At 35.7% G+C, this 24,600-nt stretch overlaps 1 protein-coding gene across 1 annotated transcript in view; it reads left to right on the plus strand.

The window, feature by feature from the left end:
• Window positions 1-24,600, plus strand: part of LOC140155073 (peripheral plasma membrane protein CASK-like) — a 277,597-nt gene that overhangs the window by 240,520 nt on the left and 12,477 nt on the right. Inside the window, 3 exon segments of the mRNA XM_072177760.1 lie at window positions 5,218-5,451; window positions 8,947-9,146; window positions 10,688-10,803. Of these exon segments, the coding sequence (XP_072033861.1) occupies window positions 5,218-5,451; window positions 8,947-9,146; window positions 10,688-10,803 (550 nt within the window).

The raw sequence follows: 24,600 nt of genomic DNA on the forward strand, positions 1-24,600 counted from the left end.
TCTTGAAAGTCGGAGTACTTTTCATCACTTTGTCACCTATCAAATGAGAAATATTGTTAACTGAAAAATAAATACCGTAAAACCTCATCTACAAGCATATAGTGTGTTTTTGATGATGAAAGCTAAATTAAAAAGAGACAGCCGTAAATATGGCAACACAATAGATTGGTCTTACAATAGTACTTGTCTGTATATTTTTGTATCGGTAATTAATTTGCCCAAACTAAATAATATAATTTTGTCGATTAATGGCGTCTGGATTAATTGTAGACGAGGTTTTACAGTAATATTACACATGTGGCAATGTCAGCTTGTACAAGGCATGTGTCTGCCCATTGTGTGATGGAGAATGCAACAAATATCCAAGTGAAATCGGGCATCTTTAAATTAAAATGTATGCTCAAATCACAATTGAATCGGAAAAATATTACAACACTTAGGGTACACAACACATTAGGAAGGTAAATTATATGCTACCTTCCATAAACAACCTAAATGCATCACAACTCAAACCCCTGAACCTATCCTGATTCTGTATCAAATGTAGAGATAATGGATGGGTATAGATGATGATAAGGTATGGTAAGTGTTTGTGAAATTGGGTCCAATAAGTACATATAAGGTGAATGAAGAAGTGCCAGCATAAATTTGTCATTTGTGCTTGAATGCTTTAAGCTTATCCTTACCTTCAGACAGTGTACTAACAAACAAACAGGTTAACAGAAAAAAGTACAGTGTATGTACAATAGTCCGTATGCCTTCCTTGAGGCAGCAAAGTAAAATCAAATTTTGTGATTTTCCCAAAAACTGCTCATTTTTGCAGGAATCTGTTATGCTAGTTGAATTCCTTGCATCATTTCCTTTCTGAAAATGTATACATTTTTTTTATACTTATCATCATTTATATGTTTAGAAGCAATAACAAATAATATCTAAATGATTGCGTTGAGGAAAGCATACAAACTATAGTTGCATAATCTTCATCTTCATCTTCTATTATTTCAATATGTTAATAATCGATATGATTGGGAATAGAATTGTAGCATCCTGTTATTTTCAAAAGTCAATTTTTTTGCTGTGAACATGATTTAGATAGGTGTAGAATTACTAGTAGTAATGATTATAAAGGACGGACATACACTGATCTGCTCTAATATCACGATGGAATCGATCCTGGCACTGCATAATGAAAACCAAGGTTATAAAAAAAGAAAGAGAGCAATATTATGCAGCTTGCATTATTATACAGAGCCTATACCCAGTTGTATTTACGATGTCACTCTATAAGGGCACTGAAGTGGTCCATGGCTTGAGGCTTGTTTGTAGAAGACACTGTATGCTCAGTGATATCTCCTGTACCTTATTTTAGTTCTCTCTACACTGGCTGTAAGGGACGCGGGCTGGCTATAAGGATGATATTACCCCATGCTCTACTTACCTGTAAATGTGCCGTAAATTGATCAATCTAATCTTACGATAAATAACAGTGTGATGTGGTAAATACACTACAGACAGGAGAATTGTCAGTCAGCTCAAAATGTGTGATGAATAATGGCTGGTATTATTGGCGCTTACCCAGATTAAAATTGCACCAGTTATGTCTTTCTCCATCGTTTGAGATTTTAGATCATTTCCCTGAAGGTGTTGTAATTTCACTCTTCGTGAAAAGACTGCATATTGTGCTTTTTTTATACAAGAGAGAAGTTTTACGATCACAAAGTTGCAGTAGGTTATTAGTTTTTTCTCTCCCTTAGTCGCTCTTCTCTTTTCATCTTTATCAAATTGTGCAAATATTTCAAAATCAAATATGAAAAGATTACAAAGTGACAGCATGATGTTGTAGAGCTAAAAAAAACCATGTTGCATGCTGGGATTACATCGTCTGCTAACCAAAAGCTGACCATTTGTAACCTTATATAATAAAAGCTGGAGATAGCACTCATTAATAAATTTGTGCACGAGTGGGACAGGTGACAAATACTGTCTTGCTCAAGTTTTTCTCTCATTTGTTTCACTCAAATAAGGTAGGGTGATTCAGCTAAAGGTAACACAGCAAAAATGCAAGAGGTGTGTCTTCTTAAATCGGGTCTTGTCTATAATGAAGTAGGATAAAGGTGAAGAAAGAAGTTTGCTAAAATTCATATCACTTAACCTATTTGTTTTAAACATTAGACGTAAATGTCAAAGGAGAAATCTTGAAAATTGAAATGTCACATATCACATTAATATTGCATCACCTTTTCAAATTCAGAAAATCCTCAAATTAGTATATTATATTGTTTTCTCAGTTGAAGAACCACGTAAAGTTGTAACTACTTTGAAAAATGATTTTGGCTTCTAGAATCACTTGCCACGTATATCTTTAAAAGCATGAGTAGCTTAGAAAGGAATGAAACATCGCCTGTTATTGAAGAAGATAATGGATACCATATTCACCAAGTTCTTTTCTTAAAAAAATGTTGAAACGAGCAGTCTCATTTGCTATGATAAAAGTTGTTTTTATTGAACCAGATGAAATGGTAATGGTGGCAGAAGAAGAAGTGGGTCAAGTACATTGAGAGCATGGTGTAATGGGGAGAGACCTGCCCCATATTTCTTCAACAGTCCCTAATTTTATCCTGATGTTATTACATTTTCAAGACTATATTGAGATGGGTGTTGTAATGAAGAGGTAACAAACCCAGACAAAATTAAGGTGATGGTAGTAGGTTTCATCAATTTTGTCAGAATTTTCTTGATAATCGTAGTAGTAGTGTTCCACAAAGTAAGACATGTATCAGCACATGTTTTAGTAGATAGAAGTAGGTCTTGTGGTTTTCAGGATTGAAACAAATGAAGTTTGGTACTCTTGTGGCCTGCCAATAAAACTTGGATTTAACTTCTATGTAGATAGCAGTAGGTCTTGTGGTTTTTGAGGGTTCAAACAAATGAAGTTCAGTATGAGCCATTATATAGGGTGATGATTTACGTACATTTTGTCATTGAGAAAAATTCAGCAGCAATTTCGTCATAGTAAGTGTGCTGCAGTGTCGAGATGTCAAGAAGTGTAAAGCCCCAACTTAAGCTGAAAATCTTGATGGTGAAATGAAAACACAAGCATTTTGTCGTAACAGAAAAGGGCTATAAAGTGTCCAACTATATATTTCCCTTAATGTGTCTGAACTAGTCGGGTTCACCTTAAATACAGATATTAAGAATAGCTGGATGATACAGGCCAGTGTGTTGACAAGTTTGTTAGTTGGCTCACATGGATAAACACATGGATCCTATGTCTCTATGGATATGATGATGTGTCTGTGGAATCGCTAAATGTCTGTGAATCTGTTGTCTTGAGGCCATCCCCCCTTGTTTCCTTGCAACCCGGGCAGAATCAAAGGCAGACCCGACGCCACAGTCATCTACATATGGAGACAGTCAGTGTGTTTTTAGTAAAGATGGAAATATGAGCTACAGTACGGACATTGTGTGTTTGGGAATCGTGTACTAGCTATGACAGGTTTGCAGAGCAAGCTAGAGTGTTATTTTGAGCGTAATTATGCGACAGATTCAGTCTACTGCTGATGGAGCAATTGAAATGTCTTGCATTCCAGCTTCGGTCAATCATCTGCACATGTTAGAGTATTCATTAGTTTATTTGGTTGATCTGACTTTTTGAGTAAAGTTGCCAGCCTGTTAAGTGTAATGGAGATAGAATAGTCCGTCCGATACATGTTTCCCCCTTCGGTCAAGATAAGAAAACTTACCATTTCTGAACCTTTGAATAGAGAACTAATACAATAACAGTGACTGGAATGAAGTGCTTAATTCACAATTGATCTAGTTCCCAATGCTGCATGCAGTCTTGTTTTTGTTGTGTAAAGTTTTGCATAGCAATTTGCGAGAGGCCCCTTCCTCTTTAATCATAATCTAGACTACCAGACTAATGAAATCAAGAAATAACATAATCTTTACCAAATCAAAACTGAGAAACAGGCCTTTTCATATCTTATCATAATCCAGTGCAAACTGAAGAAATAATCTAGTGATTGAGTCTTTCATCTGTGATTGTAATTTATCAAAAGGGTAAAAAAATAAACCTTTACACAGTTTTACATGACCTACTAGAATACTTTTATGGTGAAAGTTCCAATAATGCTTCCGTTAATAAAACATGTTAGTGGTTTTTCAATGTTTGCCATGTACTTGTCTTGTGATACCTTAATCAAGCTGTTCATACGGTGGTCACTTTGGCACATCTTCAATATGTCTGAGAGTGGGACCAAGGAGTACTCAATGGAGTAGTCTCTTTCCGTCTCTGGTCACTTTCAAGATTGACACAACTTGCAAGCCTTTTAAATTATTGTCAGGTCAGAGCTGTTGACATTTCCTCTGGTCTGCAATGGACTATTCCAGTTGAAATCCATACACCCCCTGTGGAAGACATGACAAGAGGGTGTAGATTTCAAATGGAGTCACCCATTCAGATAACCCCATTTGAAATTCACACTCCCTCTGCAGAAGATTAAGATCATGTCTTCCATAGTGGGTGTATGGATTGTAACTGGAATTGCCAAATAAGAAGGAAGCAGACAAATGTTCATAGCCAAATTGAATTACAAAACATTCCATACTATGTACCAAACGATATTAATGTTTTAACTTGTATCAAATGATTTGCAATGGTTAGTCTTCGGATTTGGAGCATTGGAGAAATTTTACTCAATAGTCAATATTTTACTAGTTTATTCTGAATACAAAGACACATTACACAAGCATTATCTAATCTACCATATTCTCTTTTGTTAATGCTCCCTCTAATAAACGCATCACCACCATTTTTTTTCAACCAAACTTGTCTATAAATGGGGAAAATACCATACAGTACCCGTATTTTCGAACATGCGATCAGGGTTTTTCGTGATATCCATGTGTGTAACGACCGTTTTTACAGCATTTGTAGAAATTCCTTTTTTTGTGGAGCACCGCAACACAGACAGAACGTTCTATCATTTTCAGTGTAAAAAAGACCTTTAATTAACGCCCTCTTTTTTTTGTTGAAAATGCAACGCTCCAGGGGCATTCGTTAGAGAGAATACGGTAATATAATCCAAACAATCATTTATGAAGTGCTCTACTGAAAATTATTAAGCTATAAGCAAATCCTCTTGTAGCTCTTTTGCATGTGAACATTTTTGCTTGTATTTCTTACATACAATATTATTTTCTTGTTTGTTTCAGGGTATCACACTGAAGATGAATGATGATAGGCGTTGCATCGTTGCCAGAATCATGCATGGGGGCATGATTCATCGGCAAGCTACACTACACCTAGGCGATGAGATCCGTGAAATCAACGGTGTCTCAGTAGCCAATCAAACAGTAGAATCGTTACAGAATATGTTACGAGAACTACGAGGGAGTATCACATTTAAAATAGTGCCCAGTTATCGCAGTGCGCCACAGCCGTGCGAGGTAAGCTTGACTGTGTTTATTTTTATTTTTTTATTGATGACTCTTTCATCGCAGTAGAACAGGTCTCTCCAGAGGTTTAAGTATAATATTTTATAGGAGGAGCAAATTTTTATCAAATAGGCAGAGATGTAGACTTGAGTCGTGTGACTTGGACTTGAGTCTTGACTCGAGTCACTATTTTGAGGACTTGTGACTTGACTTGCAACTTTTGCAAAATGACTTGACTTACTTGTGACTTAGACAAAATGACTTGGACTTGGACTTGGACGTGACAAAAATGACTTGTCACCAACGCAGGTCTGAGGTTGGGAAAGGGAAAACATATTCATATTAAATAATTCATATTTTTTTCTACAAATATGAAACACAAAACTTGGCAAAAACAAATTGAGTTGAATTAACTTGTTTTTGAACTACCAATGTGACCATTGTATACAATTATAATAAGCTTCACTATTATAGTGATTAGTGCATCAGACTTTGTTAGTAGGCCTACTGTACTCCGAAACTCAATTTGATTTCCGCATATTGAATACCCATCAACAAATCACACCATGACCAACTGGTGAATAGACTTGTAGTGACTTGTGACAAATTGTGACTTACTTGTGACTTGACTTGTGATTTGATGACTTGTGACTTGACTTGACTTGCAACTTTTTCAAAATGACTTGACTTACTTGGGACTTGGACAAAAGGACTTGTGACTTGGACTTGACTTGCAAAAAATGACTTGTTGACATCTCTGCAAATAGGGAATGATAAATAATATCGCACCAGGGGTCACTCAAATATAAAAGTGCTGGTTGATCAACCCTTACAACAGACCTTAAATTTACTGCTCTGGATGGCGCAACTGTAAACATTTAATATCCTAATTTGGTCAACTTAAGCGGCAAAACTTCAGCTTCAACTTGAGTGCTTAAGGCTAAAAAAAACAGGCCCTAAGTGTTGATATATCCAAAAATGGACCCTAAATTTCAAGACTGGAAATCAACCCTTTTACCCTATCTTTACTAAGTCCCACATGTATAACACTTATATATTAGAGCGACAGTGCGACACCCCAGTATATTGCCTACAATGCAGAGCAAACTAATATGGAAACATTTTCCAAGAGGACGAGGAGAAAATCATATTTTCAAATTTTGATAAACTTGATAAATTTCCCTCTAGATGTTTCAGTGTTTTACTGAATATTAGCTTTTAAAGATCAACATGACCAGTTAAAAATTGATTTTTTTGTGGTATTCTGATGCTGGTTAGAGCCTGGTATATGCATTGATCTTTAATAAACATTGTTTTAGGGTCATTCTTTTTCCATTAAAAATTTAACCAACGCTTTTAAGTCTGACCCTAATGCAGTTATTTTAATTAAATTGAGTATTGAAGTAGAAAATTATTCCTTGACTAATCTTGGTGAGAGTTTCCAATGAAAAGCCAAGTATTATGGTCAGTAAACATATTCAATTAGTCTTATAATTAGTCATAACTTATATTGATTACTGATATGTGAAACAAGATGGGGCTATAAAAGGTTGTTCAGTACTGTCCAGTTGAGTAGACAAGTTTGTCTTTGCTTACTAGAGGATGTTTTTTTATCGACATGAATGATTTTAAGGCACTGACAATATTTTGTTTCTTGAGGATGCACCTGTATACTAGGGAACACTTATGATTTTAATATTGGATGCCTGCACTTGATGATATCACAGAATCAAAGAGATGCCACAAATAATATTACACTAATCAATCATAGTTGCTTTTGTCATCATCAAATCACCCATCATTTCCACATCATCATTGAAAGCTTAAATGAAACTGACAAAATGTTTTTGATATGGAAACAGTTTATCATTTGATCACTATTCTCTCAGTCAGGGTTGTTCCATCTATTGCACTTACCCATTGCTCAAGTTTGTCATAGGGGACATGCACGCAAAATCCCTATCAGTTTGCACAAGCTTTTCAGTTTCAGTCAATTTTCTCTGCACAAAAAATACCAATTTGTGTTTTTTGTTTGTTGTTGTAATTTTTGGAATTTGATTTCCCTGATAAAGTATCGGCACTTTTGCAATTGTATCACCAAGAGGTATTTATTTTATGACAAGGTTTGTTAATTCCCCCCATTGAGTGCAACAGTAAGCGTCCCCTTAGTGTCAGATGGCAAGATGGAACAGCCAAATCCTGGCAAAAACAATACGATAAAGGGATCTATCCCAAGTGACGTTGTGCCAACCGACCGAATACCACATAGATCCAATTCTGCCAATCATAACAAGCGACCTCTCATGATATTATGTGCAAAGTACAAAGTAACACATAAAATTAGATGAACTAGGCAATATTTTGTTCGTTCTAGATATTTGTCTACATCTTTGGTTCAAGTGAGCAAACAAGTCAACCTACTGACTGACCGGCCTCTCACAGGCATGACTTCTCACTCATTCTGTCATATTATGTCTGTAGGAACATAACAGTTTATGTTACACTAAATGTCAGCTGATGAAAATAGTATTAAGTTAACACAAAATATATTGACGCAATATTCATTCTGTAACATAAGCGCTCACAGGCATGTTTTGGTCAGTATAAAGGAATATATTACTGGGTACGACAGCTTCGGAAGTGGGTGATTTTAATATCAAGGTCATGTGAACATTTAAGCATTATTATATAAACCTTAGCATTGCTCTTTTGACAACATGTCAATTCAAAATTGTTTACTCTCCCAATGGAGGACCCCAACTAAACAAAAACTAAATAAAGCAAGAACTACTGGAGAAATAAGATCATGATGTATATCTGAAAAGGGGAATTTAGGAGATACAATTTATGAACAAGAAGGATGAAGGGGGAAGCCATTGAATAAGAAGAAAGTGCTTTGAGATGTCAAGGTTGGCCTTATGTCTCAATGTTAGCTGGCAGGTGTATGGTGGTATTTACTAATAAGATTTCTATAAGCGAGCTTCAGGAATTATAGGTGCATTATTTTCACAGAATGTTTCTGGTGATGGCATGCCAAATTCCATCACGTGTGGTATAATGTAGAGAATGGATAAAAAGAGCATAAATAAATTACATATTTGACATATTCCTTTTATTTACTTGTGCTTTTGAGGGGTTATGTACAAATATGAAAGGTGAGACTTTATATGAAAATGAATTATTCATATCAAAGATGATGATATTGCAATATGGGATAACCTGCTTTCTGCATACAAATGAACTGTGCATATTTTTATTGTAATCTTCTTCTGTGTATGATTCATTCATTTCAAAGTTATAAGTAATGCCAAAATGTGAACAAATAATGAATTTTGTGAAATATTTGAAATGTAATATTTTCAAATGAAAAATGCAAAAACAAGGAAAGCACCATCAATTCTAGTACAATGCGTGCAGGTTTGGCATACTCACATTTTCCCAACATGATAGCTAAGATTGAGTTACATATCATGAAATTAACACCCACTTTTTTTGTCTTTATTGTAGATTTATGTGAGGGCGCAATTTGATTACAGCCCAACACAAGATGACTTGATACCTTGTCAGCAAGCCGGCCTGGTGTTCAAGTGTGGTGACATCTTGCAAATAATAAGTAAAGATGATCACAATTGGTGGCAAGCACGTAAAGAAGGCGAGCCATTGAATGGAACAGCAGGATTGATTCCATCACCTGAGCTTCAGGAGTGGTAGGTCATGGTTGTACATGAGATATCAAACCTATGTGATATGGTAGCCTTAATTGGGGTATTGTAGTCCTATTGGGTTGAGTTTGGACTGCAAGGATGTGAATTAGAATCCATTTCGCTCTTTGCATAGATCTGCCATCTTGCTACCAAAACAAGGTTCTTCCTGCAATTGCATGCTCAAAATTAGCATTTTTGTTTATCGCCTCTTTCTAGCAATGCACCATAAGGCTTTTTCAAAGCATGCTCGGTACTTAAAGCATGCGTTTGACAGGCGTATGCATACACATCACGCCCTTTGCAGGTAGAACCTCGTTTTGAGATGACTGTGCGATCGGTGAATAGACCTTCTTCCCAAACATCACTGATCAGTCAATATTGGGTCTCGTATTCAAGTCTTTCATGCGCAAACGCAAAATACTCTGCAGGCACCTACGATCACTGTTACATGATGGAGGGCACTGCAAGTGGCAGCCAGTGCACAATCCTTGTTGTATTTATCATGTAATATCAAGGCAAAGATTGACTTTCAAATAACATCACACTTTTCTGTTTCTTTTGTATTATCAAAACAATACAGTAGAGGTTTCAAGTACTGTATACAATATTATGAAAATTGAAAAATAAGGGGAATAAGCAGTTCAGTGTATATTTTAGGTTTAACAATGCGCATATGAACAAGAATGTAGGGATGTCAGATACTAATGAATGCTGAGAACAGACCTTTTAAAATCAAAGTTTTTTGAGGACAGCTCTGGTGTTTGTTTATGATGACCCAGCATAATTTATAATAATATCCCATATCATTACGCAGCTGTTGGACGCAGCACTTACTGGCGAGCGCTGAATGAGAATTTATGCTAGTGTACGGGGCACTCGTGTACACTGTGTTGCATCTGTTTTCTGAACATTTCCGATGTTGATTTGAAAATGTCTATGCTGACTGCCTATTATACTTCTCAAAAGAAGCAATGAAAACAATCTTATAATGGATGTACAAATAAAAAAAAATTAAACAAGAACTAAAAGATATATATATAATGAACTGATTAAGTAAACTTGAGGTCATTGTTTGGAAATCTCTTTTTTGTTGTTGACATTTTGGCACTGACATTTTGTAGGTTGCAGGTGGATATATTAGTTTATTATAATGTGACTTACAATGTCCGAAATGATGGATATACAAATATTGAGACATATTCGAATGTGAAACTTGGTCAACATTGTCCTTGTTATGACTTATCAGTTCATATACATACCTTCTTTAGTTTATCTTAAGGTTCATCCATACTACGCCGCAATTGCGGTGCGTTGCTGCACTCCATTGTACTGCAAAATACTGCATTGCAGTATCGTAATTAATAAAGTTAAATACATTTTAACTTGGAAATACGGCGAGTTGCGTTGAGTAGTGGCAAAAAGTAATTGATATATCGGGAACGCATCGCACCACAATGCAAGTGCAGCGTAGTTTGAACGGACCTTCTATCATAACTACCATCCTAAGTTAATGTGAACAATTTTACCCCAAATTTGACTTGCAGGAGAGTAGCGTGTCTTGCCATAGAGAGAGCCAAGAAAGAGCAGCAAGCGTCGTGTACGTGGTTTGGTCGCCGAAAGAAGCAATACCGTGACAAATATCTCGCCAAGCACAATGCAGGTAGGTGTTACATGACACACCATTACATGGCAACGACCGACTACCATGATTTATTTGTAGATGTGACTATGTGTTGCTATAAGTCATGAGCTTATTTGTGTATACAGATGCTAGGCAAAAAATAACTACTTTTTGGATACTTTACATGGGGGAGTATTTCACTTAACTAATGCTTGAAAACTCTTGTTTCAAAATGCTTTGAAGCTACAAGATGTTTTTTGCCTGTTTCTGTGATGTGTAATCACACATGCACAGACTTTGTATTCACATTATAAAGGGGAAAATTCACAGATATCCAGATTATTATTATGTTGATGATGCAACATCATATGTTAGGTCAGATGTACAACTGCTTGTAGCTGCTAAAGGGTTAAAGTTAACAATGTATCCCATAATTCAGCATTCCAAATGGAGCAGGATTGCCTGTCAATTAACACTTTGATGATGACCTTCCAGTGATGGAATGAATTTAGAGCTGGCAAGATTGTAATGCAAAGTATAATGCGATCATGTATTCTGCAATCTCATATTTGATATTACTCTACCAACTGTCGACCATAGTTAAACACAAAGGGCTGTATCTTGGTTGAACAATCAGAATAGGCACTGCTCTGTAGCAGTTTGTTTTGACACCAAGTGTCAGCTGTTTCAGGGATTTTAATAAGTTTGACAAATTGTATGTCCTATACTTCAGATGTCAAGTGATACTTTAAAGAGGTTATCAAATCAATGTTACAGGGATGTTATCTGTTGAAGCTGTGTGACTTAATGTGGGCTGCTGTGTGTATGCGTGCGTAAGCGGCTGTTTGTATACATGTGCACGCACATGTGAATGTGTATAGATTGTTCAGAGGTGTGCTGCTTTGTGTATAGTGAGCTTGTATTTTGAATATATTTGTGCTTGCATGTGGGCACTTGTTTTACCGATCCAACCTGGGATATACCAGAAAGAAACCCCTATGAGTGAGGTAACACACATAGTCGTACACCGCCGAAACATGGATATCACCACTTGCTAAAATGGCTCCATTCTGTGCAAGTGGGGCTAAAAACATGTTAAAACACTTAGCATGCTAATAGGGGCTACCAGTCCACTCAAGTAAGCCTGTTAGCAAACTGGCATGTATGAAATATTACAGGGATTGACTTAGAAACTTGAAATTCACATAAATGTGTGTAAACACATATCTCCTGTTGGATTGGGAAAACTGCTTAGTCATAGGGGTACAGGGGGCACATACCCCCATTCAAAGTGAAAAGTTTTTAAAATCCCATTGAAGATTGTGATAAAATGGCCAGTGATTACGCAATCAGACTTGGTGCACCCCTACAAATGAATGACTTGCGCTTCACTTCTGAGGTGTGTATGTGTAAATGCGTGTGAACTGTAAGAATTGTACTAGGAATATAGGACTAAACAATTATATTGAATGTAATTATAAAGGAGTTTCTGTATAAGTATTAGGCAGAAGGAAGCTATACCACGTATACCTTTGAGCAGTCATAGTGTAATAACTACCAATAGTTTACTTACGGTCAGAACTGATACTTACTTAGAAAAGCCTATTGAATTCAACACTGCGATGTCTTTATGTTAGCTGTAGGGTTTACCGGCATCATTTAGCCCACATTTTATGACGCAGCTCTGGGCATGTGGTTGAAATGAACTACTTGGGTATGAGTAAAATGTTGGCAAGAAATATTCACAACAAATGTTGCATTACTTTCGGATTCTTACGGGGAAAGGATAGAGATATGGAGTGCATAATTAAGATTACCTATTCAGAGGAGAAACTTGCAGTTTTACTTCCAGCCTTACGGGAGTTACTGCAACATTTCCTGTTCACCCCAAAATGAACAAAATACTTAATTTGAGTTAGTGTGAACAAGTATGTTAGGAAATTTAGTTGTTCATATGCACACCGTGTAATCGTTGAAGTGTGCAATGCTTCCAGTGAGTGCCAAGATTCCCATCAGGAATGTGTCGTCTACATCTGTGGTGAATAATGGCTAACCTTGGGACTGGTTGTTCCATTTTGCTTTTATTGAAATTGGCTGTCTCACTGACTACACTAGCTTGTAGTGAAACCTGTATCAGTTAGTTAGTTATCATCGTTGTCTTTGTTACCCTTGGCATAGTTGGGTTGAGGAAGTCAAATTTACTGATGTTATTATGAAATTTATACCGAGGTAACTAAACTTTACAAGGTCAGGACTAGGGAATGTTCAACTGACGTAAGATGTATAGCGATAATAAATCTGCCATGGGTTAAGGGCTCGTAATTATAATTCCTAAAAAACTGAAGGTGGATAATTATGGTTTTCTTGTGGAATTGGGCATATTGAATGAGGTAACTAGAGTAGATGGGAAGTAGTTAAATTGATAATTACTATTTATACGAACATCAAAATAACTAGCTGCCATTATCTTACAGAAAGTTTTTATAAGCAAAAGGGCATGTCTGCATGCATGCTCACCATAGTTCATTTTTAAAACAACTGAAAATACATTTTCCTTATTTATGCAATATCTGCTAAATGGTATATGAATATTATATATTTACAATTATAACAACAAACACATTGTTAATGTGATACAGAACAGGATCACTTTAAAAATAGAAGGAGCCAAACTATTGAATGTCATCAATTATCATGTGATGAGTATCACAGTCATATAGGAGGGAGCAGGATCCCTTAAGCCGCCCCAGAGCCAACTCATTCTTGCATTCATGAATACTCATGTATGGTACATTTAAACTAAGAAATACACCTATGGAAGCAGTTGCATTCAGAAGCTTGATTTTTTCCTTTTTACTTGTGATACTGGACAGGCATCTAAATTTGTAGTGTCAATCCAGATTTGCAGACTTTGTTTTTTTCTTTGTACAAAACTATTCTAGTTTGTATTAGTTTTCAGGAAATTGCTAGTTTTGTCAGACATTTTATTGAGCTCTATGTTCATCTCGGATTGTAGGGCAGCGTTGATTCCATAGGATGTAGTTTTATGTACTTGGCAACTGTTGGGAACATAATATAGCAAATCAATTTTCTCTTGTGATTTTACGGGATGTAGTAAGATCTTCAGACCTGATTGATTTGTCAAAGCCATTTATTGATGTCACTGGAGCATCCTATATATCTGGGGATCAAGTTTATTGTATTTGCTCAAACTCTTGTAGCTTGATATAGACCGGAATATTAATTACATTAGACATTATGCAAATATGTAATACGGAGCACCCTATATATCCAGGGTTGAATCTGGTGTATGTGCTCCAGCTGTTCCGTGCTCGATATGGGTCAAATTTCAATGCGACTAGTAACATTCAACATAATCAGTTTGCCTTGGTCTATATAATATGAAATAGCAATTCAAAAATTGTTTCTGGAGCACCCTGTTTATCCAATTTTGTATTTGTTCAAGCTGTTCTATAATTGATATCGGTCAAATTTGATTGTGACCTATTTTACTTAAAGGAGTGTTTCGTGATCCTAGCATCCTCTTTTTATAACATTTTTCAGTACATATCCACGAAAAAAGCCTATTCCCAAAACTTCAGTTGATTCCGATTTTGCGTTTGCGAGTTATGCATGATTATGTGTATTACACTGCTCCATAGACAATGCGTTGTAATTTCGTTCTGGTGCACCAGAACGAAATTCAAATTTCACGATATCTTTGCAAAACAAATTAATCTGCAAGAAATATTTTGTACATAAACATTATGTAGCCAGAGGTTTCCAGTGATATAAAAATCTCAACTTTTTGAGAAAAGTGGGGGATGAGGCTGTGGATCACGAAATGCCCCTTTAACATTTGCCTTGGCCTATATGATGTGCAATAGCCATTCAGAAATATGAATTGATTAACATTTGACTGAAGCACACAGTGTATGTCCAGGGTTCAAGTTATATTTGCTGAGGCTCTTCAGTATTTGATATCAGTGTGAAGACCCTATGTGCCTAACCTGTATGATTTATTTATAGGCAACCCGAGGCACTTTTTGGGAATAGACACAATTGAAATTTGTCATAACAATATATTCTACATCAATCAGGGGTTATTTTGATTCAGAAACTAATAGTCAAATCATTTTCTTTTCAAAACTTTGAAATATAAATTTGCATTTGTATTTCACGCTACCAAATAGCAGACACATTCTTATTATGCATCAAGTGACCAATATCATGATCTCTATGTTTATTTCTCTTGGTTCTGTTTTTGGTGGTTTTTTTTAAATATTTTTTTTAAAGTAAGGTCATTTTTTGTAAATGTACTTACATTAGCAGCTTCTTCATGCATTTCTTAGTCATTAAGTATCTAGTAGAGCTAGTTACCGTAGTTGTCGTAGTTTCCTCTGCTCAGCATACCCAATTGTGTGCCTCTTTAAGCAGCAAGAGTAAAGACCTGAATACTAAGGCTATTAGAAACAAAAAAGATAAAGGTTTTAAAAAGCAGGTTTGAGTGATAACAATAAAATGTTGAAACAAAGTGCCTTGTTATCAACAAATTTTGTTTTTAGGTGCCTGAATATAGTTAGTGATGTGAGCTTTCGATCCTAGCAAAATCTTTATCAAATATAATTTTCTTCCATTTGGTGAAATAATGAGATCATTTTGACTGTCATTGGGTGTAATGAAAAGAGCAACATTAAATGTAATATTAAGTCATTTTCCTTTTCTGAAACAATACTAAATGATGCTATTTACATAGGTTGATTAACCTCAAAAATGACTCGGGAGCAGGGAAATGTTTGCATAGATTTTTTGCTTTGATATATGTGGTACATGGATGTTAGTGGTAGTGATTTCATGATCATCTATGATTCATTGCACACAGTAACTGTGATCTGATCAAGCACTAATGAGGATAATGTTGCAATAGTTGTAAGCTGATTTACCAGCCAAATCTTGGATGTTTTTTCTTTAATATCCAATGTTTGAACTATAACATGGACTTTCTTTTTTCTTTTCTTTTTTTTAAATTTTTTTATTTTGGCAACATTGTTCTCATTTTATTTGATCAGGTAGCAAATCATTAGGGACAATTATATATTTATGCATGCTGAGCTCACTTGCTGGTATGATGTCATTATGATGTCACATAACTGTGCTAATTGATCACACATGGGATATTGACATCAAATTGACGTCATCATACATAGATCACATGCACACATATATATCAAATCCTTACTGACTTCACTGTTTCAAATTGGTATTCTAGGGGTATTCTGATGTAGGTCAGTTCACATTCAAAATGGGCTATTCCAGTTGAAATCCATACACCCCTATGGAAGACATGACCTTAATTTCCTACAGGGGGTGTGGATTTCAAATGGAGTCACCCATTCAGGTAACTCAATTTGAAACTCATACTCCCTGTGTGGAAGATAAAGGGCATGTCTTCCATAGGGGTGTATGGATTTCAACTGGAATAGCACAGTGTAACACTGGTTTATGATTGCATGTGTATATCAGTCCAGTGGTTGACCTATATGAGAATATTCCAGGAGTCCGAATTAAGCAGTTATCAATCAAATGTGTGCATGTATCAAAGATGATCATGATGAGTATCTGCAGATTTTTTCCAATTTCAATAACGTTTTCTTTAATTTGGCTTGCTGGTTTTACAGAGAATTATAGTGACTCAGAGCACAATATTCCTGGCAATGGTAAGGAAACATACAAACAAACAAAAAACTACAAACGTGAACAATTGATCCAACTTGTGGACGTCCAGATGCTTTTAGTTTGAGTGCACAAGTATTCTACATTGTTGCAGTCTCTTACACTGCCGAGTGACCTCCACAGAGTACCCTGTTTTTAAGTGTGTAAAATAGATGATGAAGAACAAAGGCAAATTATGGTGGTAAAAGCATGTCCAGCACGCCAGATAGTATCAAATTGTGATGGGATCAAGCAAATGGATCTTAACATCAACTAGTAGAGCTTTGGACTAGTAACCCAAAGGACCTAGATGGTATAACAAATTTCAAATTTGGACTCAGTGTTCACAATTGCATTACAAAATATGAAGAGTATTTGTATTGTTGTGTAAAAGTTGAAGCACATTCAATATCTCAATGTTAAATAAAGTTAGCAATAAAAACTAACTGCTCAATGTCAAGTATTGCTTCAGTAGAACACCTACGAAAAGTATTTTGGTAAACCAATACAATACCAGAGAACCTAATATAAATGATCCATTTTGCTTGAGCACATCACTATTATTAGTTTATGTCATACTACCTTATTGGTAGACATGTGTTTCCCCTTGCCCACCCTGGGGTGCATTTCCCTGACATTTATGACACATCATATGCCTGTTAACCCATTGTAAGGCTAAACCCATCATGATTTTTCATAGAAAAGTTACCATGGGTTTGTGTGATGGGTTTAGGACTTGCAATGTGTCATAAATGCATCCCGGATGTTGCATTAGACTACACCTAGCCCAAAAAGTAACTTCTGAATTTCATAAGCCGCCCTTGTTTGAAAGTTGTTCAGTGAAACAAAACTCAGAAATGTACATTTTGTTACGGAAGATGTCTTCTTTAATTTAACATTTGTGAGAATTGAGTACGAAATGACGGAGGTTTAGGGCCAGAAAGTTGGTTATCATGCAAGTGAAGCGTTGTGCTTGATGAGATTGGGAAGATGTCTTCTTTAATTTGACATTTGTGAGAATTGAGCACGAAAGGATGGAGATTTAGGGCCAGAAAGTTATCATACAAGTGAAGCATTGTACTTGATGAGATTGTCAATGGGCATTGTACAGCACCAGGATAGCCGTGCAGAGATAGCCTGTTGAAAATCTTGTTAATTGCAACTTTTTTTATAGACGAGAATGGACTTTCTTCCATCATTTTGCGTACTTTTTCGCAAATGTGGTGGCAAGTCAAAATGTATATTTCGGATTATTATTTTATTGAATGACTTGTATACAACGGCAGCTTGTAAAACTGAGAACATGTTGTTACTTTTGATGCTAGGTGTAGATTAGTATAAGCCTCATCAATCTGAGCCCGGGTGGATTTTACTAAAGTGTTGCTACACATTGTAAGTCATAACCCATTGTAATTCTACATATAAATGCTATGAAAGTGTTACAATGAGTATTAGATTTACAATGGGTTTAGTGATATCCGTCCCTAGACTACCCTATCCAATGCTAATGTATCCAATGTATCCAAACTGGCACCTTATGTCAAATGGAGTACCAGATGGTGGATAGAATGTGCTCTAATCACAAGCATTTTTGTCTCTAAGGCAACGAAAAAAAAAGAAACCCTCTTCTACGGGCGGACAGACCTTTCAAGTAGGGTCGGTCGGTCGGCCTTTTTTTTTTTCTTTTCTTTTCTTTTTTTTGGAAATTACCCCATAAATCACCAAAATCTGTAAATAATTTGCAATTTGAGAAAATACAAAAAAAAAAATTTTGTTCCTGAAATTTCCGAAATTTGGGTCGGCATTCATTTGTACAGGAATTTTTTTTTTCCCAATTTCTTCGAAATCTGGGTCGGTCGGGCCCGTAGAACAGGGTTTTCTTTTTTCTTTTTTCGTCGCCTAAATGAGTGTTTTATTTGAATAAAGAGGCAAAAGGTGGACACCCCCACAAAAACATAGATTGGTTTTACAATAATACATGTTTGGACAGCTGCCCGTATCAGTAATATAGTCGCTCAAATCCAAATAATGTTTATGTTGAGGGTGTTTGCCTTTTGTCTCTTTTGTAAAAAAACCACTCATTTAGAGGCATAAATGCTTGTAGGTGAAATTACACTACACTATTTCTTATCACATAGTATACATTATTTGCAATGTTATGTGATGGTATTTCTTTGATCTAAATTTATTTATTCATGCCAATCTGATTGTGAAATGTTAAAGTCCTCTATTTCACCAATATTAGATTTCATGGATATTTCAAAATTCAAAGTATTGCAGTGATTTATTATTGCTTTGCCTTCAGTGAATATTTTCTTTCAAGAATGTCCATGAAATTGTGACTTGTTTTATAGATTGTATATATTTTCTGTTGCATGTTATCGTGTGGTGAATCTAGCTGTAGTATGTACAAAGAAAGTGCCCAAATCCTGCCCTTGTCATGTTGTGAACAATATTTGTAGTTGAAATTGCTGCAAAATGTGTTTTGTTTGTTTTGTTGTTTGCAAAAACTTCATGGTGCAAAATTTATATCAGATATGGACCATATTATTGAAGCATTGTTTCATGCATTTGAATTTTAAAATTAAATTTTCACAACAATTTATCAAAATTGTGCTTCAACTCTTCTGCATTTAACATACAGATGTGGATCATGTCCAGCGTTCGAAATTTTGGTTGTCCGGTTGCCCGAGACAACTAAAAAAGTCGCCGGACAACCAAAAATACTGATTCGGTTGTCCGCCGGACAACCATAAATCTAGCCAAAAGTCACATTTGTAGGCCTACGGACAACCAAAAACTTAGACGGACAACCAAAAATTGTAATCTGGTTGTCCGTGGGACAACCATTTATTTTTCCTAAATTCGAACACTGATCATGTCATATGTGGTTGCTATTTATCCATATCAGTGAGGTAGAATTAAAGAATACCGGCTCCGCCAATTTTGTGTGTCGCTCATGGAGGCAACTAATGTACCTCCGGCAGATTATTTTGCTATGCGCCCAGCAAACATAGATGCAAAGTGCGGGGATGTTTGCATTTTACGCGTAAACTTTGTGCCAAAACCGCATGAGCAAACCATTGAAACGCTCATGTTTAAAGACACAAATTATCGTTTGATTTTGGGCTCTTGCCAACAAATACCGGCGGTACATTATCAGCCCTCCATGAGTGACGAACCAAGATGGGGAATTTACGATAGCGTTGCGTATGGTGCAATTTGGATTCTGTAATTTTTTTGGTATAACATGTTTGGTCCATACGCAATATAATTCATCCTATGCAGGCCAGTACGCAGGGGGTGTGACGCAACCCCAAATTTGGAAAAGGATACAAAAGTCCCAAAATTTAAGAATTTGCGGCGTGCGAGCAAAAAAAAAAATCAGGTTTTTACGGTTTTTTAGACAAAAAAAGGTCCAAATTATGTCCACTTTTCATAAAATCGCCCTCCCCCTTGAAAAAAAGTCCACTTTTTCAAAATCAGCACCCCCCAAATGAAATCCTGCGTACGGGCCTGATCCTATGTCCATTACCTTTTTGCTAGGAAGCTGGTATGGTTATTCTGTAAGTAATGGAGGAGAGCAATAACAATTTGACGTAAACAGAATTTGATTCTGGAATGCAATTCTAGTACTGTACCATCTCATCTATCCAGGCCTTTGATGGACAGGAATCACATTTGCCAATAATTTTGCTCAGGTGCCAGTCAGAGACTTTGTGCGGTATGTCCAGAGATCAAGCCCACATTATGATACAACCTGGCAAGTGAAAAGGGAATCAGTGAAGATGTGGCTTTTAAATACTTAGAGATTATTCTTTCTCTATTCTGAAATTTAATGGCCACTGAACATGTTATGTGTCATCTTATGGGAACTCTTATCTGTATATACCTGTACCTGTTTGATTTGCACATTCTGGAAGCACTTGGTATTCTCTGGAAGCACATTTGATTGTATTTTCTTATATTATGAAAAAACTTGTTACACAATTCTAGAATACACTTCATCACAGCCTATGTATTGTAAACTTGTAATACACTTTATTCTGTTAAAATATACAGTGTTGAAGGGTATGTTGTACTTGTCGATGTGAAGGGTGGTACAGAATTGTTTCCAATATTTCTTAGTTGAGCAATTGAGCTCAGGAAAATTGAGCGAGAGTGAGTGAAGAAGTTGAAACTGGTGGAGAATGAACCGAAGTATTCAAAATTACTGATCTGGTATATATGTATAGAGTGGAACGAGGGAGAATCAGTGTTATTATGATTAATCAGGCCTTAGCTTTGGCAAGGGGTGCAAGGTGCCTCCACTCACACTCCATGCTCGCTATTCTAGTATCACAATCTGATCAGACCTTTGACAAGCTACCATTACCTTTATTTTCTTCTTTGCTTTTCAAGATGGCCTTTGTAAAACACATCTGTGGTCTTTCTTTTTCTACAGCATTATTTATTTGATATGTGTCAGTTTCAATGTTAAGTTGGATTAGTATCATTTAAAATTCTGTTAATGAAGAAATAATACTTTAAACATACACACTGATCAATCAAAAGTAATTGTTTATGAAACCACAGAACAGGTGCAAGCTGCTATACTTGTGAAGACAGCATATAAATCTTGCACTTGCTTGTACCAAGTTGACATTTCTTATGACACTAAAAATAGGATCATTTACTTGGTGTTATCCATAACACCCATAGCATTATGGTTTGATTTCAACCAACCTAATTATTGTAACAATGGATTCCTCACTGGGGTGTTATAGTAGGTGTCTCAAATACAATAGGTCAGTGAGTCAGGTCAAAGTTCACCTTCCTGGTTAACAGAGAGAACGAACTTTGCTCTTTGTAATTGGACTTACAGTGTCATTTATTTTATGTTGTTGTGTAGTTATATCATAGTAATTATTTACAACTTGTTTTGATAGTTCAACATCAATGTATTTATATATTTGACATAATTCTTGGAATTACTGGTGTCTTAAACATGTCTTCTTGGTTATTCTAATTTGTATAATAGTTGTCTTGTGTAATGTCACACCTACACTTGTTTGAACTTCTTTGGAGTATGGCACTGTGCGTATGTTTTGTAAATTGGCCATTGTTTATCAGCACATCCGTAATATTCATGCACAGTTGCACATATATTTAATTGTTTTATAGACATGTGCGTGCCCTCTTCATTGTCTTGATCATCTACGTTGATTTGTTTACGTATGTTTCTAAGCGTGTTGTACTACCCTTTATTATATGTCCACACGCAATTCTAGGCTCGTTGGATGGGAATCAAAACGAGGCTGCTACTTACACAGGTACGTACGTGACGGCGGCCGTACGTCTCAATTCCATTTTAATTTGCATGTGTCGTAGTTGTCTCGTTTTGAGCACCATATTCTTGGTCTTAGACATCTTTCTCAAAATATTTGGCATGTGATGTTTATTTTTCAATTTCTTTTGCAATTTGTTCATTTTGTATAGATTTTGTCATTTCAGTTCCTTTATATATCACATAGGTTGCTTTCTTGTCTTTAAGCATACTGATTATATGGCTACCAATAGCTGCCTCTGTATCAAATTGCTGCCTTATGTACATTGGAATGATTTGATAAATACTTTAAATTCCCATGGTTTGTATAGAGCACTTTTTATTATTCACAAGGGCCAATTGTTCTTTCCCTGTGCCTAACAAATACATGTATATGCCCTGTCATTTGTGCGAAAGATCCTTTGATTGCAGAGGATAGACAATGCTATTATTTGTCTTGTAGACTTCATGGAATGATTGGCCCTCTGTTGCAAATTTGCTTGGTATCTGATTCTGTATTCATCTGTGGGGTAATAGTCATCAAAAGCCACCTGATAGTTTAGTAACAAGAAATTTGCTCAATTTTAAAAAAGAATCCTTTAAGGGATCTAAAATGAAGCGTTTATTGCGTTTCGACAGTATTTTTTGTGGGACATGAGAGCACCTCAGAACTATCGAATTGCATTCTGAATACGAAGCATGTCTTTCTGATATCAAATAATTTTCATGTTTTGAAAATCACAATATAATACAAATTTTATGACAAATTATAAAAATTTGATATTTTTCAAATTTTTGATATATAGCAGTCCTCGAAGTAAATTATATAAATCTAATGATATATTCTTAAAGTGTATGTAGCAGGGAGGAAAAGCCGACGGTCCATTGAAAATTTTGACCTTTCATTTTGAAGATATGGATTTTTTCCCAAAAAGACCTTATTTTTGTTTGGTGTTTTGGGAAAAAAATCCATATCTTCAATACGAAAGGTCAAAATTTTCAATTGATCGTCGGCTTTTTATCCCACCTATATACACTTTAAGTATAAATCATCAGATTTATAAAGTTTACTTCAAGTACTGTTAAATATCAAAAATTTCAATTTTTAATGATTTGCCATAAAATGTGTATTAAATTGCGAATTTCAAAAAATCAAAAATTATTTGATATCAGAATGACATTCTTTGTATTCAGAATGCAATTCGATATGTCTGATGTGCTCTAATGTCCCAAAATAAATACTGTCCAAACGTTCATACCCCAGCCCTTAAGTTGACAAATTACACAAGGCAGCGTAGTTTGGATATGCCAACATTTTAACATTTTATCTTCTGTTTATGTCATGATATTTATTCATTGTATATAGTTGCACTTGCATTCAAATGTTCTTTTAAATATGTCTTTTATTTGATGGTTCTTTGGTTATTTCTGTGTTTTTGTAAGCAAGAGCTTTTATTTCTTTGTTAAACTTGTGAAATGCATAGATACAAATAGATGGTAGCAATGCTGTACAAAATCATGATATTAACATTAACACCATAGGGGTGGTTTGCTAGAATATGGCCTATGTATTGTCCACTTGCCCGAGCTGGTCAGATCATTAATGGTTTGTGTGGCTTTAAGGAGGGTGTTGGTTAATAGTGAACTGAAAATTGTGTGAAATCTGCCCATCATAAGAGAGGTTGCCCACCTTGCTGGCATGGTCAGGGGGAGTTGGACATGATTTGCCCGCAGTTGAGGGTTCTTGCTTTACAGTTCTCTAATGTAGCACAGCCATACAGGCTTTCCCTGTGATTTCATCTTCAGATTGCTATTTCTTTTTCCCCTAAAATTTTGAACCATGGAGAATGTGGCTATCTGCATGTCTGGACAGAGTGAGTGGGGAGCAATATGGACTTCAGACTCTATGCTTGTGTTACACACTGGTCAAAGACTGCAGCTCTGCACAAATAAATACCCTTAGACCTAACCATATAGTAGTTACCAAGTTGACATTGGATGGGGAAAAAAGTGAAATTAGGTGAAAATTATGTGACTTTTTAAATGTAAAATAAACTGTGCACATGTTTGATAGATGAAAATAGGAAAAGGTCCAACTTTGATAGAGAACCGGTTAAGCTAAAACAACAAGTTTGTTTTCCATTGGCTGTGGGCAATTTGTTTTTGGGGAAATTTTACTGCATTTTGGGTTTTTTATTTAATAAATCTAGAAAAAATTATATTTGCAAGCAATAAAAAATGAATGACTAAATTGTTCAAATGATTTTTTTGAACTGATTAATTTTCATATCTAGTCTATTCTGCATGGATTTAACATTATAAATATTTGTGATTTGAGGCACACATTGCCATAAGTCTGATTCAAAAATGTAAAAACGCATACCGCATTTTGGTTTTCAGGCCACCTACGGGAAACAAACTTGTTTTTTTAGCCTTATCTAACTTGTTTGTTATAAAAGATTGTAATTGTGTTTGTTCTATTCTATATTTAGTTACTAGACGTGTTTTACCGCACATTATAACCATTAGGCAATGTGCTGGCATAGATCATGTTTGTAACGACCTAGTTTTGCAGCAGCATTGTTGCTTGTTTAGGAGTTTGAAATTATTTGTCTAATTCAAGAGGTAGCTCATGGTGATAATACTAGGAAAATAGTCTGTAAAATCTGTGAATAAGATGCATTAACTCTGATGGGTTTCTTTTATAGGTCAGTTAGGAAATTGCTGTAGAATACACTTGTTCAAGTGGAATTGTTTCGGAAGACAGCCTTTTGTTAATGATGACCTACTTTATTATTCTCGGTCATCATCTCTGTTGG

Source organism: Amphiura filiformis, chromosome 6, assembly GCF_039555335.1.
Source record: "Amphiura filiformis chromosome 6, Afil_fr2py, whole genome shotgun sequence".
NCBI lineage: Eukaryota > Metazoa > Echinodermata > Ophiuroidea > Amphilepidida > Amphiuridae > Amphiura > Amphiura filiformis.